Source organism: Aythya ferina (genome assembly GCF_964211825.1).
Source record: "Aythya ferina genome assembly, chromosome: Z".
Classification (NCBI taxonomy): Eukaryota; Metazoa; Chordata; class Aves; order Anseriformes; family Anatidae; genus Aythya; species Aythya ferina.
In genome coordinates, this window is record NC_140299.1 from 53721898 (window position 1) to 53741767 (window position 19870).

Here is a 19870-nt window from a genome sequence, read left to right on the forward strand (position 1 = left end):
AATGTTGCAGCTATAAATCATACTAGCAATGCTATCTGGCAGTCAGTCACAAATGGAGGTAAGGTAAGAATGCCCAAGTCCTTCCAGCTTTCTTAAAAACCCAAGCCCAGTAAAAATTTGTTATGAACTTGGAGAGGGAGCAAAAGAAACAGCTACGGAGTGTTAAAATATCTTCCTTTTTTTTTTTTTTTTGGACTACTGTATCTCAGTGGGGATCCTAACTTATTGGTTACCAGTATTGTGTAACAGTGTAGCTACAGTTTCTTTTCACCTTTCTTTGGAATAGCTTTCATAATTCCCAGTCTGTTGGCCACTGTTCTAATTGTGCTTTTGCATTTTTACAGCAGTTCCTAAGAAGCATATTTCTCATATATTTGATTTGAGAGTTATGAGTCTAAATGTATTTGTAGCTCTGTTTTGGGCAACTGCTGCTTGTCAACTACTTGCTTTTGACAAAGCAAGTGACAAGAGCAATTTTTAAGTTTTAATCACTTAGAGTGCATTCCTTCATTCGTAGTTAAGAATTTACGGTGGTATTTCATGGGTTAATATTGAAGGGCTTGGGGAAAGAAAACTAAGCATAAGGAAATAATCCAGCTTCAGAAAAATATAGTGCAAATGTGGATATGCTTTTTCTTCAGGGAATTCAAAATTGAAGATGGGAAAGCTGTAATTCCACTAGGTATAACAGTACAAGGAGATGTTCTCATTGTGATCTATCATGCCCGCTCAACACTAGGAGGCCGACTGCAAGCTAAGGTAATAATAAATTTAACAACCTGCATGAATGGCTTCCTTCTAGGTATAGTTTCTATTGTAATTGTATTTGGAATCTCATTAAGTACGTGAGTTTATTTAGTGTTCTGTGTTCAAATAAATGTTTGTGTTTATGCACTTGGGAATCCAGTTCCTTCAGGCCTGGTAAGTGTCCATTTTCTTCATGCTCTACATGGAGATGCTTTGGTAAGCATTTCTGGAAATTACTCCTATAGTGATAGTAACTAGCTAAAGGCTCTCCACACAAATACAACTTTTCAGTTTATTTGGTCTCATCTATTAAGTTGCACAATAGGCCAAAACTTCTTAGTTCAGTATAAGTAAACCAAAATGAACAGAAAAATGCCACTTAGTGCAAAAGTGGTATTCCAGGGACTGACTGCACTAAACAGTCTCAAATAAAATAATAAAAAAAATGCATGTGGTGTTGTACCTTGTTTCTAAGCAAGTTTGAGTGTTGTAGCTAATTTTATGACTGGTCTTTTTTTTTTTCTCCCAGAGAGAATGCATATTTCATTTTTAATTCAAAAAAAAAAAAAAAAGCAAACCCTCATGTACTAGAATCACAAGTTTGCCAAGTCTGACTCCAAATTCCTATAAATGAATTTTGGGTCCCCCTCTTGTGGTGTGACCAAATTAAACCCAGAGGTCTATGTAAATAAACCTGGAGGTCTATGTAAAAGATGGGATGACACAGCAAAGTTTAGATAACTTACAGTATTGCGAAAATTGATCCAGAGGTTCTTCAGACAGTACTGCAGATTCCAGACATTTGCAGCAAAAATACATACTCATACATTTCTGCTATTACTGAAGTAGATGTTCTCCCTACATTTTTTACTTTGCATAGAAAGTTGAATATGAAATTGTATGTTGCAGAGATCCAAGACTGAGAAATATTTGGCCAAAGGTAATGTGTTCTCCTTGTGCAATCTCAGTGTCAGTTTCACTGATTGTAAGGTTAATGCCTGGTTTCTCTGGTATTTAACCATTAACCGAGAGAGATTAGAATTTTCTCGTCTGTCTGCTGTAACACATGGTATATCAACAGTGTATGTAATGATACTGGTTTGGTGTTTTAATGGAACAATATTCATTGTCTTCGTAGTTCTACATGCTGTAAAATGCTCCCTGAAGCTCTCTGCAGAACTCTACTAAGATCAGCCATTGCATTTCAATTTTGCTGTTGAGTGCTTAGAGCTGTGTGTTGTGAATGTCTTCCACTTGTTTACAGTTGATTTGAGAGAGGATTTAGTTTATCTTCTAGGAAATGTCTTGCATAACGAGGGATTAAAACTTATCTGATAGTGTTTCAGGTTTTCATACGTAGTTCAGGATAGGGCTGGATGGATGAGAGAAACTGCCTCTTAATTCCTTTCCTGGTGTGTGTCACTAAGCTGCCTTGACCAAAAGTTCCTAACAATCAGTGGTGGGCAGAACTTTTGAAGTGAAATTTAACATGGGGAGTGAGATACCTGCTCAGGTAAGTGTCAAGTGGTCCACCTACTGGGAAGAACTTTTGCATCGTTGTGTCATCATGGTTCTCATCTGTCAGGATTTGTAACTTCATGCCTGTGACACTAGCAAAGTGTAAATAAAGTTTTGGCTGTAAGAGGTTTTAGTAGGGAAATCTTGAAATCAGATGCACATAACAATGGGAAAATGTGGAAGATGCTGGAAAACATGGATACCGAGTGTGAGTATAAAAAGGGAATTTCAGGCAAAGCTGATTTTTATATCTTTTTGTAATCCACAAAGTGTTTAGCAGAAGGAATTTTACAAGATAACTCAAGCACATCAGAGCTGTACATGTATTAAGATGTATTTAAAGAGGTTGTGCACTAGAACTGGGTTATACAAAGCTTACAGACTTCGTAATGCAGCATTCGGACACATCGGCCAGAAAAGAAAGACCAAGGAGGGCTTACTCTGATGGATGAGAAGGGAGAGCTGGTAACCACGGACATGGAGAAGGCTGAGGTACTTGGGAAGTTTTCCCTCAGTCTTCACTGACAGTAAGCCTTCCCATGTCTCTTGATTCCCTGAACCTTGTAGATAGAGGCTGGGGGAGCAAAGTCCCTCCCCCTGTAAGCGAAGAGCAGGTTGGAGACCCCCCTGATGAAACTGGACAGGCACAGCAGGTCTGTGGGGCCCGATGCCATGCACCCCAGGGTTCCAAAGGACCCTGATGGAGCTGCTAAGCCTCTCTCCATTGTATTTGGGAAGTCCTGGCAGTCAGGTGAAGTCCTGGGTGACTGGAAAAAGGGAAACGCCACTCCTATTTTTAACAAGAGCACCTGGGGGAACTACAGACCTTTGAGCCTGGCAAGACAGTGACTTCTGTGCCTGGTAAGATCATGGAACAGATCCTCCTGGAAGCAATGTCAGGGCATGTGCAGGACAAGGAGGTGATCTAAGACAGCCAGCATGGCTTCACCAAGGAAAAATCATGCCTTTGAGAAAAACTCACTGAGAGCAGACCTGTGGAGAAGGACTTGAGGGTTCTGGTGGGTGAAAAGCTCACCGTGAGCCAGCAGTGTGCACTTGCAGCCCAGAAGGCCAACTGCATCCTCGGCTGCATCATCGGAGGAATGGACAGGAGGCTGACAAGGGAGGTGATTGTACTCCTCTGCTCTGCCCTCATGAGGCCCCACCTGGAGTGCTGCATCCAGGTCTGGGACCTCCAGCACAAGAAGGACATGGACCTGCTAGATTGGGTCTAGAGGAGGGCCACAAGGATGATCAGAGGGCTGAAGCACCTCTCCTTTGAAGATGGGCTGAGGGAGTTAGGGCTGTTCAGGCTGGAGAAGAAAAGAGAAAAGGCTCTGGGACACCTCCTTGTGGCCTTTCAGTACTTAAAGAGGTTTTACAAAAAAGAGGGAGAGCAACTTTTTACTTGGGCAGATAGTCACAGGACCAGGCAGAACTAAACTAAAGGAGGGTATATTTAGATTAAGTCTTAGGAAAGTAATTCTTTATTCTGAGAGTGGTGAGGCCCTGGCACAGGCTGCCCAGAGAAGCTGTGGATGCCCCATCCCTGGAGGTGTCCAAGGTCAGGTTGGATGAGGCCCTGGGCAGCCTGATCCAGTTGGTGGCATCCCCACCCACAGCATAGGGGTTGCAACATGATCTCTAATATCCCTTCCAACCTGAGCCGTTCTATGATTATAGGAAAAGCTGTCAGAGTTGTCTTATTAGACTGTGTTTGTATCACTTGCATTATAAGGACAGGCATGAATATTCTACATGTGCTGTAATTAAAGCCAGGGAGCAAATATAGTGTGGGTTTATCAGTTTGCTGTATTTTGGATTTGTGTAAGATGAGGAGCTACATGGATCTTTTATGGTAGCGTTTTCTTGATTCTTGTTTGCTGACCAAGCAGGGGGGAAGTATCTTTTCTGTAAGTGGAAGAAACAGTGGGGGTAAGTTGAATGGTTGTAATATGTTTGGAAAAACAGCCTTCGATATGTTACTTTTACAGCTGTACTGAATGGACTCCTATGATGGGTTCCTATTTCTAGATTAGTGCATTGCATGATGAGTTTTTTTCTGAATATATTATGCTGAAAAGTGTAACAAAGGTCATGACATTTAAGCCTTTACAACAGGGTCTGGAAATATTTGACAGACTTCAATAATCTGAGGCTAGTACTGAGAGTAGTATCTGGTCCAAGGGCTTTTTCTTTCTTTCTGTTAATGAATGCTATATCTGTCTACATTCTGTCACAGTCTGCATTTAAAACGTTCTAGGTGAAGTATGCAAGGTGGAAAAATGAATGCTTCAATACTGAAAATACTTTGCTTTATATTAAAGGCAGAAGACGGCACACACTTTTTATGCATATTTATGCAGTTTCACTATGTTTCTTGTTTCCAACAGATGGCTTCTATGAAGATGTTTCAGATTCAGTTCCACACAGGTTTTGTGCCCCGAAATGCCACCACAGTGAAATTTGCTAAGTATGTTGACACCTTTTTGTAAGGAATATGAAGGAATTTTCTTTCAAACTGTTTAACTTGCCAAACTAACAGCTGAGGAAAGGCTTTCTTCAATAATTTTTCAATAAATAGAATAAATACAATAAATATTTTCCTTACCTAAGTACTACCTGTTGAAGATCTATGAAAAATGTAAACAAGTACAGCATACTTTAAGCCTTTTACATACTTTAGTGCCTTGAAGTCCTGGCATGAGCTACTATAATTTAATCCTGTTAGCACATAGTCTTAAGAATTTACTTGCATACACTTTTGCAGGTATGATCTGGATGCCTGCGACATTCAAGAGAAGTATCCTGATTTATTTCAAGTCAATCTGGAAGTGGAGGTGGAGCCCAGAGACAGACCTAGCTGTGAGCAGCCACCATGGGATAACATGAATATAAAGGGACTGAATCCCAAGATTCTTTTCTCTACCCGAGAGGAACAACAAGAGATTTTGTCAAAATTCGGTAATGAACCTCTTGAACTAGAGAACCTGATGAAGTTTCTAATAACCTAGCAGTTGAGGATGTATTCTGATTAGTTTCTGATATTCCTTTTAGTGAAGAAAAAATTTAAAGGTTTTTTTTATAAATATAATTTCAAAAAATTTGCATTGTATGAAGGAGTATAAATTATCCTCCAATTATATAAGGATTATAATTATCCTTATCTGACATCCACTGCTGTTACACTTGCTTGTTTTAAAGTTATGAATATGCTATTTGCAGGGATTTTAGCAAATGGAATGTTGACAGTCAGGATTTGTAGACAAAATGTCTTGAAAGAACTATCTTTGACTAAATTGGCATCATTATAATTTAATTATTTCAGCTTTTCTTGTAAGTAGTCCTACCTAAAAATGTCATCAATGTTTTCATTGTATATATAACCAATTAATTTAGTAACTGATGTTCAATTTGTCAGTAGTTCCTCATGTCATCCATCAGATATTTAACTCTTTAAACATTGCATGTGTGCTTCATCTGTAAATGTCTGTATTAATTCCATTTAATGTTGTTCAGTATCTTCTTCTGGAACCAGTAATTACAGTTTTGACACTTTCATTAAGGCTTTCAAGCCTTGACCACGCTTTCCCTATAAAAAGCTTGTCATTTTGGTACACCATACATGAGATTTTACTCTCTACTTTTAATACTGTATGTTCTAATTCCATGTCTCTTGATAGATATTAGTTGCTGCTGTCCTATATTGCTGCAGAATATGTTCTGCTCATACCACGATTTAGGTCATTTTTTGTTTAACTTAAGACTTTTACTATCAATATAAACTATGGTTAAACACTGCTCTCAGCTCACTCAAGTTAAGATGTTTTGTTAATGAGAATGAGAATTACATTTGACCTTTCGATTTATAAACTTGCATTTCAAGTCACTTTCTTTTTCTTATTCATAGAAGGGAAGAGTGTTTGCTTTCTTCTGTATTATGAACTTTCTTTATAAAGCTTGCCCTATTAAGATTGAATTTACAATATTATGTTAAGCATGGTGTTTCATGTATGTTTTCTGAAACATACAGAAACTATTTTTTCAACATCTGTTACAACTGAGTTTGTGGGAGGAATGGAGAAAGTGCTCTACCAGACTTGATGTTTGGATTTAGACAAATAACTTTCTCCCAAGCATTCATCCCATTCTTTTCAAGCAGTGGATGAACACTCATTGACATAGGAGATTCTTGTCTTGTCTTGAGGAAATCCTTTTTTTTTTTTTTTTTTTTTTGGGGGGGGGGGGGAGATGGTATTACTGTAGGTAATTAAGTCCAAATCAGTTTTTTAATACAAGAGTCATTTAAAGTCTGATCTCAGTCAAATAAGCATTATAAGGAGAAGTTGATAGCAACACAGTGCATTACTTAACATCTTTGAGATGCTTGTTAACAATTCCGTATTACTCTCTAGCATTATACTCTTTTTTTCTATATCTGCACTTGCTCTTTTTTGATATCCTGTTCCTTATATAAGCTATTGCAGATGCTGTTCATAGCTCCTGCCTGTTTTAGGGGATAGGTGGTACAAGTGAGCTGTTGAGCACAAGTATTTTTAAAAAATGTAAATAGGATACTTGAGTGTTTTGCTGTGAGTCTGATACATTAATGATGCAGTTTAAAATAGGGTCTTACGAGCCTTTGCAGTTGAGGCAGGCTTAGTAATGACAGCTTCAAACCTGGGAGATTTTGCCTTTGTGGAATAATACTTCAGGACAGGTGTCTTACTATAGCAGTCAAGTACCAGCTGCTGTGACCAGGATTGAGACTTAGAAGCTTCTCTCTAAGGGTTCTGGCTTATAAATTATAAATCTATCTTCTTTTAGGGAAACCAGAGCTGCCTAGACAGCCAGGTTCAACGGCACAATATGAAGCGGAAGCATCCCAACTGGAGCAGTCTTCAGAAAGCGCCCCAACTGAGACAGAATCCTCACATAGTAGTGGTACTGATGCAAATAATTTCTTTCATTCTCTGGATTGGAAAGGTATTTTTTCTCTGAAGTAACTATTTCTGTTTTCTTGTGTACTTTTCAATGAGCACTATAGTTGTTTCTTATACCCCCCTTATTCAGTGAAATTCACCGTGTTGCCAGGCCATGAGCAAAAGCTATTTAAAGGGTGAACTCTGCATGTTAACATGTTAGAAAGTGTTAATTCAACTTCATTTGGTTAAATACTAATGTTTGTTTTTTTTTTATTGCTCATAACTTATAATGAAAAGTGTAGTTCAGCATTTAACAATTTTAAACTTAAACATCTTCAAGGGAGTAGTTATATTCTGACAACCCCGCTTAGGCCTGGCTGAGGAACAGGAGAAACATAGACCAGTCAGTGGTGTCCAGACCAACATGTACGGACTGAGAAAATGTAACTTTATAGTGCATGTGTAAGTCCTATTTCTGAGCTCCACTCTGTTGGCAAACATAGCAGTAACTGATTATGCTGCCATTAAATGTTGTTGTAGAGTGGAGCAACAGTTACTGAATAATTTTCTAAGACATAAGTGGTATGATGTCCTGAGTTGAGATTGTCTAAGTCAGTGCCATTTTGAAAGCATGTGTAGTACCTTCTCTTTTAGAGTAGCAAGTATTGCAGAGTTGTTTGTCATTTTTATGAGCACGCATTATAGTTTTCTTGTTCTAATGCTTTGTAGCTGGAGAACTCCTCTGTTAATTGTCTAATTTGAACTAGTAGAATGTGAGATGCCCCTTTGCTGCCCTGTTCAAGGAGGTGGTACCCAACAGTTTGTTAGGGATTGCAGAAACCACATGAAATCAATAAGCCTGACATTTTTGGCAGAATTCTGTTAACCTTTTGCTGTTATCTCTTGTTTCTTTTTAAGAAGGAAAATGTCCAGAAAGTGGACCAGACGATAATTCATCCAAAAATGATAATGTTCAACTATCTGATGAGAGAGAAGAGAGTGATCCTTCAGATGAGGAATTCCCCACATTTCCAAGTGAAGAAAAGGTGGTAATTGTTGATGAGAGAGATTCTGGTACTCAGGAAGGAGAGTTGCCTTTTGAAGCCAATTTTGAAGCTCCATCTGCCTCATCACAAAAACCTCTCACTGAAGAGAGTGTAGATTTACTGGGATTGAACTCTGATATTTCACAAGAACAACCTATCTCAGAACCAAGCTCTTCAACAAGTAATGCAGATTTGTTGAACGATCTGTTTGTGGGTAGCACATCACAGGTCGCAGAAGAGCCCACTGGAGATCTTCTTGGACAAGGAACATCTTTCTTTTACAGCAAGCAGTCTCAGTGTTCAGATGCTTCTCAGGAGATGACTTCAGCATCAGGTATGTAAAGTTAATCTCAGTACTCTTCAGCTGGCACCAGGTAAAAACTGTTGCCTCTGTTGTGGTTGGAACATAGCTAACATGTTTGATATGTACACTGAAGACATGTTGGTCTATGGCAAGAATCTGAATAGAAAGGTATTTTTAATGCATGAAACAGACAAATTGATGCACACTACCCGTGCCTTTTATGTTATCAATATCCTATTAGCTCCAAACCAAGTAAACAGAAAAGTGTCAGGTTTTGAGTTGAAAGCAAATTCACCATTTTTAAAGAATCCATAACTTTCCAATGCAGGTGTTATGGATCTAGAAAAGGATCTAGATCATGTATGTAAATAGCTGCTCTTGCTCAGGCTGAGAATTGTAGTAAGTGCATACATTCACTTTATGTAGAGCAATTGCACTAGATGTAGTGTATAGCTGTGCTGTGTAGGTCAAAAGGTCGTGGTTATTTTTTGAGTGCTAATCAGATAAGACTGATAGGCAACTGGAAATCCTGTAGATTACTGTTGAAAACAGTGTGATAATGCTGCTGCTAAAAGCTGTTGCTGCTTTTACTGATGATGATGGCAAGTTTTATGTCTGGAAGGAGCATGTTAACTCTATCTGGTTTGCATTTAAAACAATGTTTTAATGTAGAGATCTTTCCAGTGCATTGTTATCACTTCAACATGTGACTAAATTTTGATAATAGTAATGCTTTGTCTGAATGTGCAGTAAGAGTTTTAGGAATATTAGTCAATCAGGGTAACTATTACAAGCTTTAGTTTATTTGCGCAAAGGTAAAATGTGTTTTTAGGGCTTTTAGGTGACTTCAAAAATTTCTTCTGAAGTAATTCACTCTTGAACTGTGTTACTATGGTCAATAACAAATCACTTAATTTACCAGTTTAAACATAGGCAGAAGTCTACGAAAGAAGCTTTTTTATATCATCTTCAAAAATGTGAGCAGTGGTAATTTATATATATCATGCTACGTTTGAATAGTATTACAGAAGTGAGCAGATGAAGCCACTTGAGTTTCCCCCTGCACATCAAACTTGTAGCTGAGGTTTTGTGCATGTGCTGTGCTGCAATAAGATAGTTTGTACATGTGAACTCAACATTTGCTTTTTGAACTGTTGTTGAGACATGAGAAATGTGATCGGCACCTCAGGATGCATTAGGGCACCATGGGAAGATTATTTCTTTTCAGCTTCTGAGTGAATCTGGCAGGAGTCCCTGGGCTCCAAAGGATTTTGACCCTAGAGGGCAGCAGTAACAGGAAGATCTAAAGCCATGATTCACGCAACTGTCACGTGTTATCCCATGCTGTATATAAATACTCTTCCAATTAGTTTTTGCCTCACTATAATCACTAAGGACCTGTTGAAAGTCTTGCTTCCTTTTGGCTTTTATTCTTGAGTTGACGCACTTTCTACCCTGGAGTCAACAATGCCTTCAAGTCAAAGCAGTAGTATGAATGCTTTTCTTGATTTTTTCAGTAGTTTAATAGTCTAGTTTGTTTAAATTCTATAGAGGCCTGGCATTATAGATCACTTTTTAACAAATGTGATTTTTTTGGTTTATATGCAACTGATCACTCAAAATTAAGGTATGTCTTGCATGGAGGAAAGTAACAATATGATTGAATATATGCAGCTTTGCTAAGGATTTGTGTTTGAGGACATAGCTGTTTTAACAGTGTATGGCTGAGAAACTTTCTATACCAACATGAAAGTACCAGTGTCTAGAGGCAAAGACAGAATGGTGACTGTTTGCTACAAAAATTCAGAGCTGCTTAATTTGCCAACATAAACTCTGCTTTTGTCCTTGTCCCTGGAGTAGTAAAGTTTTGTTTTCTAAAACTTGTCATAATTTTATTTTCTGCTTCTTTTTTAGCTGATCCTTTTGGCCTGTTCACAACGTCATCAAGTTTTGAGAATCGTTCCCTACCTAGTGCAGACCTCTTCAGAGACATGCTTAATTCAAATTCAACATCTACTCCTAATACGTTTCTTTCTACAAGTAATACATTTCTGACTTCTTCCAGTTCAGATTTCTTGAATTTCGGTAAGTGCACTTCTGGTGTTGTTTCTCAACAGTTTCTGCTGCTTTGTGTATTTTTTCTTTTGCCTTAGCCGGGGTGGATTAGTGTCTTAATAGGTCCACTTGTTGTGACTGTTTTAATTAACTCCCTGTTCTGGGGACACAGATACGCATGTACCAAGTTGCAAGGATTTCCTATATAATGTGATTCTAATATTTATTTCCAGCATTGCTAACCTTTCAAGAGCTGAATTTTCCTCCAAGAGCTCTTAAAAATGATGGTACACAAACACTTGCAAACATTCTGACTAGATGACAATACTATTTTGAGTGTATTCACTTATTAGTTTTTCTGAAAACCTGTGAAAAGGAGTGAGTGGTTCAAGGAAATTAAAGTACAGCAAGATCTTAAAATGCAATCAGAGGCTAGCTTGGACCTTCTTGACCTGATAATATACTTACGGAATACATTATGTAATACTCTAATCCTATTTGCTTCATTTGATTTCTGAGTGTTCTTGGTGAACCTATTCCTCGTGTGTTTATTCTAAAATCTATTTACCATTAAACAAAGTTTTGTAATATGTTGGGTCTTCCCTTGTCTCCATCTTCAGCATGTTACATCTTAAGTGTTACTAAATGGATCTTCTAAGCATGCTCATTCTTTAAAGAAACACACTTTTACAAAACCAAAGTGGCAGAGCCAAATGTGTTGCTTTTTAAATTTGATTTTCAGAGAAAAGGGGCGTATACGTGGTCTTGCTGTTTGTGGTGTTAGCCAATAGTTAAATTCACAAAAGTCGAATTTGTAGAGCTAACTTTTTATCCATCACTATTAAAAGCAAGAGCGTGGGAACATCATGCAAACCAAAACATTACAGACCTGGACAGGTATTCTTGGAAGGATGGCAGCATTTGCGAAGGGGGTGTACATGGTTAGAATTTGATATTGAAACTCAGTATTTCAAATAACAGAAAACTTGACCCCTGTATGTCTACCAATGGCTGTACTTTGAAAACATCTTACTGTCCGTTCTCAGAGGGCAGTGACTTCTAAAATTTCTTCACTGTCTAGGATTTATTTCCCTTCATTTACAAGAAAGTGCCCTGAGACTGTGAGTCAACCTTGGCTGATTACCAGATACCCAGAATGGTGCTTTTGCTCCCTCTTCTCAGGGGGACAGTAGGAGAAAAGATGAAAAATCTCATGGGTTGAAGTATAAAGACAAAGGTCATGTAGCAATTACTGTCATAGGCAAAACAGTAACTTGGGAATGATTAATTTAATGTATTGTTAATTAAAAAAAAAAAAAAAGTAGGATAGTGAGAAACTATTGAAAGAAACGTTCCCACCACCCCACTTCCCTTGATGTCATTCCTTCATTCCCAACTCTTGAGCATCCTTCTCCCCACTCTGGCACATGGGGATGGGGAATAGGGACTGTGGTCTGTTCCCTCTATAGCTCCTTCTTCCTCAGGCTGTTCACCCACATGGGGTCCTTCCTATGGGATACAGGCCTTCATGAACTGCTCCAACATAGGTCCTTCTCTTGCACTGCAGTTCTTTACAAGTTTCTCAATTTGTGCCCACTGCCTCCTGTCCTTCCAGTGGACAGTGCTGAGAAGAGCCTGGGTCTGTCATCATTATTTCATCCCTTAAGTATATACACTTACACACTTCAAGAAGATCCTTCATCCCTAATCCTTTTCTCCTAGTTAAGCAATGCCAGCACACTCATCCTTTTCCTCATGTGACAGATGCTCCAATCCCTACATGACAGAACCCTTTTTTGTACAATATTGAAGTTGGAAAAAAAATACACAAATGAAAATTTCAGCTCTTTAAATGTTTACTTGCAACCTCAAGGAGATCATCAGTATGTTCAGCTATCTGTAACATTTAAGCAAGTGTGGAAGAAAAAGATATTTTCATATATCTGACTTCTGTGCATAGTGTTTGTGCTTTGTCTTTTGACTATGGTGACAATGTACCCTGGTAAATGCAGTAGCTTGTCTACTATTTTGATGTATTTTCTAGAGGTTTCTGTCAATATATGCTAAATATACTTCAAATGTACCCATTTTCTCTTCAGACTACAGTTATGCATTTCCCAATATTTATCAGTTTCTGAAACTGTTGCTATGCAAGATATAAAAACTGTGGAAGTGGAGAAACTGGGTTAACACTTCATGTTTCTTTAAGTTTACCTTTTAAATGACAGCTCTTCTGTGTGTTTAGCTGAAATAAATTACGTATTTGAGGCTTTAGCATTCCATCCAGTCACAAGTATCAATTTTAACAAGAAGATGAGGAATATTAGTAGTTCTAATGCTTTTAATATGAAGGGGTGCATATGACTGGGAAGACATGCTAACTAGCAATTGGAGGATTGCAGGGGAGAGCATGCTCAAAAATGACAGATTTGGAAAAATTGTGTGGAGAGCGCAGAAGAAAGTGCAAACATCAGGTCATTAAAGTGAGGAACAATTTAAAACTCATTAAAAATAAATTGGTAATGTCAGTGCTCATTTAAAACAAGCTGCAGTGACAAGATACGGTGAATCTATTTTTGGAGAAGTAGCGAGTGTCAAATCAAATTCTGAAGCAATGGATAGGCTTTCCTTTGGTAGTAAACAATTACTAACCTCTATAGACATAAGGAGGAATGCTCTTCAGTGAACACTAATTCAAGAACTAAAATTTTAGACTTATTTCTCAAGGGTGCTTGAAATTTACTGGAGTTTTAAAATATAAACTTAATTTATAGAAAATATACTTTTTAAACAATGTGTGGTCTGTTAAGGCATTCTGGCCCATAATATAAAAATATATAGATCAGTTCTACTAAAACTGTTTTGGGAGGAAATCTAATTTTCTGTGAAAACTTTCAGTTGCTTGAGAGAGAAGCTAGGACACGGGATTAGCATTTACTTAAGAACAGATCACCTGCTTTTAAGTCTTAAGTGGCCACACTTACAAAATTTTCTGCAGATGAAAGAGTGTGTATTCTTCCTCACTAAATAAATGTTTAGTGAGCGTTTCTGAGAACAGAATTGGTTTGTTTAGGTGTGGAAGCAGGTCATCTTTGATGGAAGTCTGGGCAGGAATGTATTTCCCCATGTGAGGATGTACTGATCTGATCAAAAAATAGCAGGAGGCATGAAATGTGATCAAAAGAAAATTGAGTGACCAGTGTAGTCGTCTTCTGAGGAGGAGCTGTTTTCTGTGGTGATTGTGCTCTCAGTTGGTCTCGAAATGAGCTTGGAAAACTTGCATCATAATAAACCAGCCTTTTTGTTTACAAGAAATTTCGTTGTTCTTTGTGATCTACAGATGAGAAGTTACATAAAGAAAGCTTAATGTGTAGTTATTTCTTTCATTGTGGTTTTATCACAGGAAAATTTAATTCAATAAGTGGTTGTAAACTGTCTCATCTCCATGTGGAAAACATATAACTGCAGAGATCATAAGCCAATTTTTTTTCTAACTTAAATATTAATACTAATTATTAATTTCAGGCCCAATTAACATTTTGGGAATGGCATATAGTATGTAAAATTTCTGAACTGATGAATAGGCACTTAGGTACTTCTGTAACCAGTAGCATTGCTATATAGCAGATAGCTGGGGTTCTGAGCACCGAGAGGCAAATACACTACTGCTTTCTGGTTACCTGCTGCATCAGCAGGAACAGGAGCATGCTCTGAAGCCATCCATTAGATATTTCTTCAGCCTATGAGACCTAAGCTGTTAAAGTCATAGCGTTACCTTTGGACTAAATTCTCTGAAATATGTGGGATGTTTGAAATACAAATGAAAGAATTTGGTGTGAAAACCCTTCTGATTCCCATTTAAGAGCACGTTACTACCATGGAGATACCTAAGCAACCCATGTAGTAGGCCAGCTGACAATGTGGTAAAGCTGTAGCAGTACTGGCAAAAGACTTGTTATTGTGGTAGTTTTCTTAAAAGAATAATCATGGATTTTTTTTCTTTTGTAGGGAAATTGGAATTAGAGACAAGTAAAATGTCATCTTCTACAAGCTACCCAGATCTTTTAGGTGGATGGGATTTTTGGGTAGATTCTTCCAGACCTGTCTATACACCATCAGCACAAACGAAGTCTGCTGTTGAAGGTATGATGAAAAAAGTCTCCCATTAGAGGAGATAAGAAATACTCCGGACCTGGTCAGTTCAGTCACCTGAAACTGCTGAACATGTCTGCCTGCCTTTTGCTTTGTTGCTTAAAGGACTCTATGGTCTTGTGCTTAAAGGGCCTCTTTAAGGCACTTGAGTAGTTTTTCAGAATAAGTTCAATGTATAGGAACTAAATAGTGTCAGTTGCCTATAGTAATGGTGATTCTTGTTCTGGTAAAAGATGTCATCTAGCAGAATACTAGAGAGGCTTACCTGGAAATTACATTTCTATTAATTTTCTCAGTTTCTAAATAAGCCAAGTACATGATGTGTTTTCATATTAAACAAGTCCAGTTCTTACCACAGGAAGTCAGCCCAGTGCGTCTTCAGGTCCAGCCTTAAACCAGGCTAAGTCTCAGAATGTGGACCCTTTTGCTGATCTTGCCAATCTTGGATCTGGTTTTCCAGGTAAGGCCTTGTCTGAACTTAATGCTTCTCTGGTTTCTGATTTGCTTATTGTTCCAGTAAGTGTGAATGGTAGCTTATGTAAAGTTTTCTTTTAAATGGTAACAGCCAGCTTCAGGCAGTTGCTGTGAGCAGATGTGTAACAAGAAACAATCGTACCTTTATAGAGATTGTGTGAAATATGCACAATTATGTTTAAGAAGGTGACTTCAGCTGTGATTTAGAAATGTTTTACACGCTTAATTCTTGAGACTTCTAGTTGAGAAGTTAAGAGAAAGTATTTGTCTCTGCTCCAGTAACTTATCATAGGGTTTCTAATATATTTTTGCTTGATACGGTAGTGTGAAAGATATAAAATAGGAAGCCAAATTAAATTCTTGATTAGGCCCAAAATAAAGGGTAAAAAAGAACTGTCAGTTCAGTACTTTTCTTAGAAATAAGTAGGTTTGTATAGTTCTGCTACTCAAATTTGTCACGTCTGGGTCTGATTTGTGCTTGCTGTAAATACTCCTACACCAATTCCATCAGTATTATAAAGATTTGCCAACTTGCAGTTGTGTGAACAAGATGGCTATGTAAGATGGGACACATCCCAGAGTAACAGTTGTCCCAAGATGTTACATTCACCCAAACTCAGGTGTTTTCACAAACAGCAGAAAAAATAAGAGCAGGGAAAAGACCTTTCTTTTCAGTACCACGCTGCCACAGCTTATGGCCAATTGGCTGCTGTTAAATGTGACTAGCTGCCAAGAGTCTAAGAAGAGCAATTTGGAACTGCCTATAGCTACTGAGTTGCAGAAAAATATGCTTTTACCTTAGCTTGAAGCTGACAGAAGCTTCTGTTGCCTTGGCAGTTAGTGTTATATATTGAATTGAATAACCTCTTGGTGAAATTACCTTATTTAAATGCAAGGTGATATACAATGCTGGCTTCTCTGCTGCCTTGCAAAATACTAGTATTGAAGTGGTGCCAATAAAGCTGCTGTGCAGGAAACAATTTACAGAATTATTCTAGTTCAATAGTTCAGGTAAATATGGACTTTTTAACACTATAGGCAGGGTGAGTAAACTCATTTCATGTTAGACTTGGAGACGCAGGTATGATTGTACGCTGAATGAGTAGAGGGAATTGTAGTGATTTTAGGATTCAGATCAACTCCTTTTAGGGCGATGAATCTGGTGAAGGGTCTAGACAACAAGTCTGGGGAGCAGTTGAGGGAATTGGGACTGTTTGGCCTTGAGAAAGAATGCTTGGGGAAGACCTCATCATTCTTTGACTACCTCAAAGAAGGTTGTAGTTGGGGGAAGGGGGAGGCCACTCTCTTCTCCCAAGCAGCAAGTGACAGGATAAGACAAAATGGCCTCAAGTTGTGCCAGAGGTTTGCACTGGATATTAAGAAAAAATTTCTTCACTCAAAGGGTTGTGAAGCATTCGAACAACCTGCCCAGGAAGGCAGTTGAATCACCATCCCTGGAGGTATTTAAGAGATGTGTAGATGTGGTGCTTAGGGACACGGTTTAGTGGTAGACCTGACAGTGCTAGGTGGACTATATGATCTTAAAGGTGCTTTCCAACTTAACTGGAAGTCTAATCATAAAATCATTTAATTTTCATTAGAAAAAAAAAAGGACTGCATAAGGAGGTGGCCAGGTGTAACTGGGCTAGTTAGCCTCAGGCTTGAAATAAATCTTCAGGGAAGTGTAAGAACTGCAGTTTAGACTTAGTACTGTCTTTCTGTAGGAGTTTTTGGGCTTAACACTTCTGGAATAATGACTTGTATGTTATGAGAGTGAACACTCCTTAATTGGGAATATTATATCACAGTAAGGAAACAATAGCTAAAGCTAGTAATAGCATGAAGATAATAGTAAGATACCAACAGTGACCTGTGATAGTTGGTTTGGTCACACTTTCTCGTTTCTAGTAATGATCTTCTACAAGAGAGTAGCAATGTGCTGTTGAAAAGTTGGTGCTGATAGTGAGGCATTGGCTTGCCCTATAAGGAAAAATTGCTAGGCCATAACTGAAGCAATATAGAATTATGTGAAAGAGAGTAGTACAATAAGATTATTTCTTACTCTACAAGGTAATTAATGTACCTAGGTAGCAGGGATTTTTCTGTAAATTTCACAAGTTAAAGATTGGGACTACTCAAAGCAGTTCTGTAATGGAGCACTTCTTGCAGAGGGAGTTCTCTCAGGTGATGTATTGCAATACTAGGTTTTACCAGGTGAGGTATTGAGAGGTATAGCAAGCTATCTTGCACATGGCCTTAGGGATCCATTCTTTATGTAAGCTGTTAGTATGCACAGCAGCTACTAAAATGTTACCAGAAGAACAGAAATGTAGGGAACTAGTTTTGAAAGAGAAAACTGAGTTTATATTGCTGAGCCTAGCCAGACAAGCTTTTTTTTTTTTTTTTCTTTTTTTTTTTTTTTTTTTTCTCCTGAGTTTTTAGGACAAATAAAGGAATAGAAAGATAGAAACAAGATCAGGTAAGTCTAAACTGGCCTGAAATGTTTGAACTGAAAGTTAATTTCTAATGATCAGCAGCTGGGTAAGAAAATAAGTGGAGTTATAAATATTAATTCACCTTTCTTCAACTAATGAGACAGAATTATAAGTTTGTCATTCAAAACCAAGTAATAAAAGAAGTCTTTCCATATTTGAAGTGTCAGTATTTCATTCATATTAAACTTCAAACTTCCTGTCTGACTTCAGTTGTGTAACCATCCACATAGTGACGCTAGTGTTGAATTTTTGTCATTTTTAGGGAATTGTTCCAAGATGAAGAGGTCTTATTCTGCTTTAGGTTGCCATAAGTGTGGTGTGAATCGTTTCCCTTACAAAAAATCTAGATGCATCTAAATTCAGCCATCATGCTATTTTTTCTTCTTATTGATATATGCCAAGACATCTTATGCTCTAACTTCTCAGGGGAACTGAGTTCTAGAAATGTCTCCAAGGTCAGACAAGGGCAGTCTAATGGTGGGTTGGCTTAGAATAAAATTCAAGTTTATTCTCATTAGTGAGACAAAAAGCTGAATAATGAATTTAAAAGGTTGGAGCTTTATTGTGCTTAATTTGTTTGTAGTGAGTATTGTAGAATGGAAAAAAAGTCCTGGATTTTCTTCCCAAGGATTGTAGCTGGTGAGGCTGCTAAGCAGCTGTATCTATACCAGCTAAGTGAAGGGAAATGGGATCTAAATAATCAAGACAATGTTGTACTGTTAAAACAAGCCTATGGATTGTGCTGTGAAGTTTTCAGGAGATATTGTAATGACCAGTATTTTTTTCCTGTGCTGCATAACATATGCTGATTATTATAGCGTTATCTTCTGAGTTTTCTTAAATAATAGTCCATGAAATCACTAAAGAGGAAACTTAGAAAGCATTCATTTGAAAGTATTCTCAATATATCACATTTTCTTGATCATAATTAGCTTTTAATGTCCTCTGATACCCATTAACAGATGTTGAAATGTAGTAAATTGGTAGGCATAACTGCTGTCACTGAATTATTTTTTGGCAAATACATTTGCCTGTCTGATCAGATGAGTGAATGCTTCTGCTAAAAATTGACAGCTGAGAACTTGAGGTAAGGCTGGAAGAGTTTTTGTCATGGCCGTGGCTACTGTTATGCAAGTTGCTAACGAGACCAGCGTTTTTTTATGGTTTCTCTTGTATAGTCATATCACTGTAAACTGTGTAGTTAAATGTTAAGGTCAAAGTTTCTTACTTGCAAGTGAGATATTGAGCTGAACAACTAATTTGTTATTTATTGTTAGGCTCCTCCACGAGTGGATTCTCTGGTAGCGGGTTTGGTCAGAAGGCTGCTCCATCTCAGAAGTCAGGAAATCAGTGGCAGAAATCTACAAAACCACAAAGTACTTTGTGGCACTCCCAGACTAAACCCAGCACTACAGCTAAACCCAATTATAGCGGGAACTTTGGTGTTATTGGCGGACGAGAAGAAAGAGGAGTCAGAACCCCAAGCTTTGGTAAGTTTTCTGAGGGCATTACTTATAATGGCCTGTGTGAAGTTAGGTGTGCTGTTAGCCTCAAACTCTTTTACCTTTGTCTTTTTATTTGTTTACATTTAGGTCATATCTAGTATAAAGTAGAAGAGAGTTTGGCAAATCTAGTGTCCTGCTGTTGTAACGCTACACTAGAATATCACAGACAACCTGACCATGGTCCATTTGCATGTTTGGGTATAAAGTCTCAGGGCTATAGTCTCTCATCCAAATGGGTACTGGCTTTCTATCATTGAATTCAAAAGGTAAATTTGCATGAATGCAGGGAAGAGAGGTTGGTTAATAACATTAGTCAACAGGCAAAAGGATGCAGCCCTTTCCCTAGCTAAAGAGGAGCAGCTAGTCTTAAGGAAAATTGATGAACTTAAACGTACTGCAAATCACTGTTTCAAAGAGCAGAGTTGGGGTAAGGAGCAGACAGATTCATTCTTGGAAACAGTCCCTTATGATGGATGTGTCATCTGTCTGTGTTAGCCTTTTGGAAGAGGGGAAGGGGAAGGAAAATCCTGATTTATAGGTATTGGGATAATGCCTCCCTTTCAATGGTATTGAACAAGGACTTCATTTAATCTGAAGTGGTGTGGATTGGACTAGATGACATCCAGTGGTCTCATCCAACTTCAATTGT

The 19870-nt window shown here is 38.0% G+C and overlaps 1 protein-coding gene across 3 annotated transcripts in view; it reads left to right on the forward strand.

The window, feature by feature from the left end:
- Window positions 1-19870, forward strand: part of GAK (cyclin G associated kinase) — a 70395-nt gene that overhangs the window by 43313 nt on the left and 7212 nt on the right. For 2 of the 3 annotated variants that reach the window (XM_084504955.1, XM_084504957.1), the window contains exons 17-25: window positions 642-759; window positions 4659-4738; window positions 5036-5229; window positions 7093-7251; window positions 8109-8570; window positions 10455-10625; window positions 14604-14738; window positions 15106-15207; window positions 18994-19206. In XM_084504955.1, the coding sequence (XP_084361081.1) occupies window positions 642-759; window positions 4659-4738; window positions 5036-5229; window positions 7093-7251; window positions 8109-8570; window positions 10455-10625; window positions 14604-14738; window positions 15106-15207; window positions 18994-19206 (1634 nt within the window). The remainder of the gene's footprint in view (window positions 1-641; window positions 760-4658; window positions 4739-5035; window positions 5230-7092; window positions 7252-8108; window positions 8571-10454; window positions 10626-14603; window positions 14739-15105; window positions 15208-18993; window positions 19207-19870) is intronic. The other variant, XM_084504956.1, reaches the window with a different exon arrangement.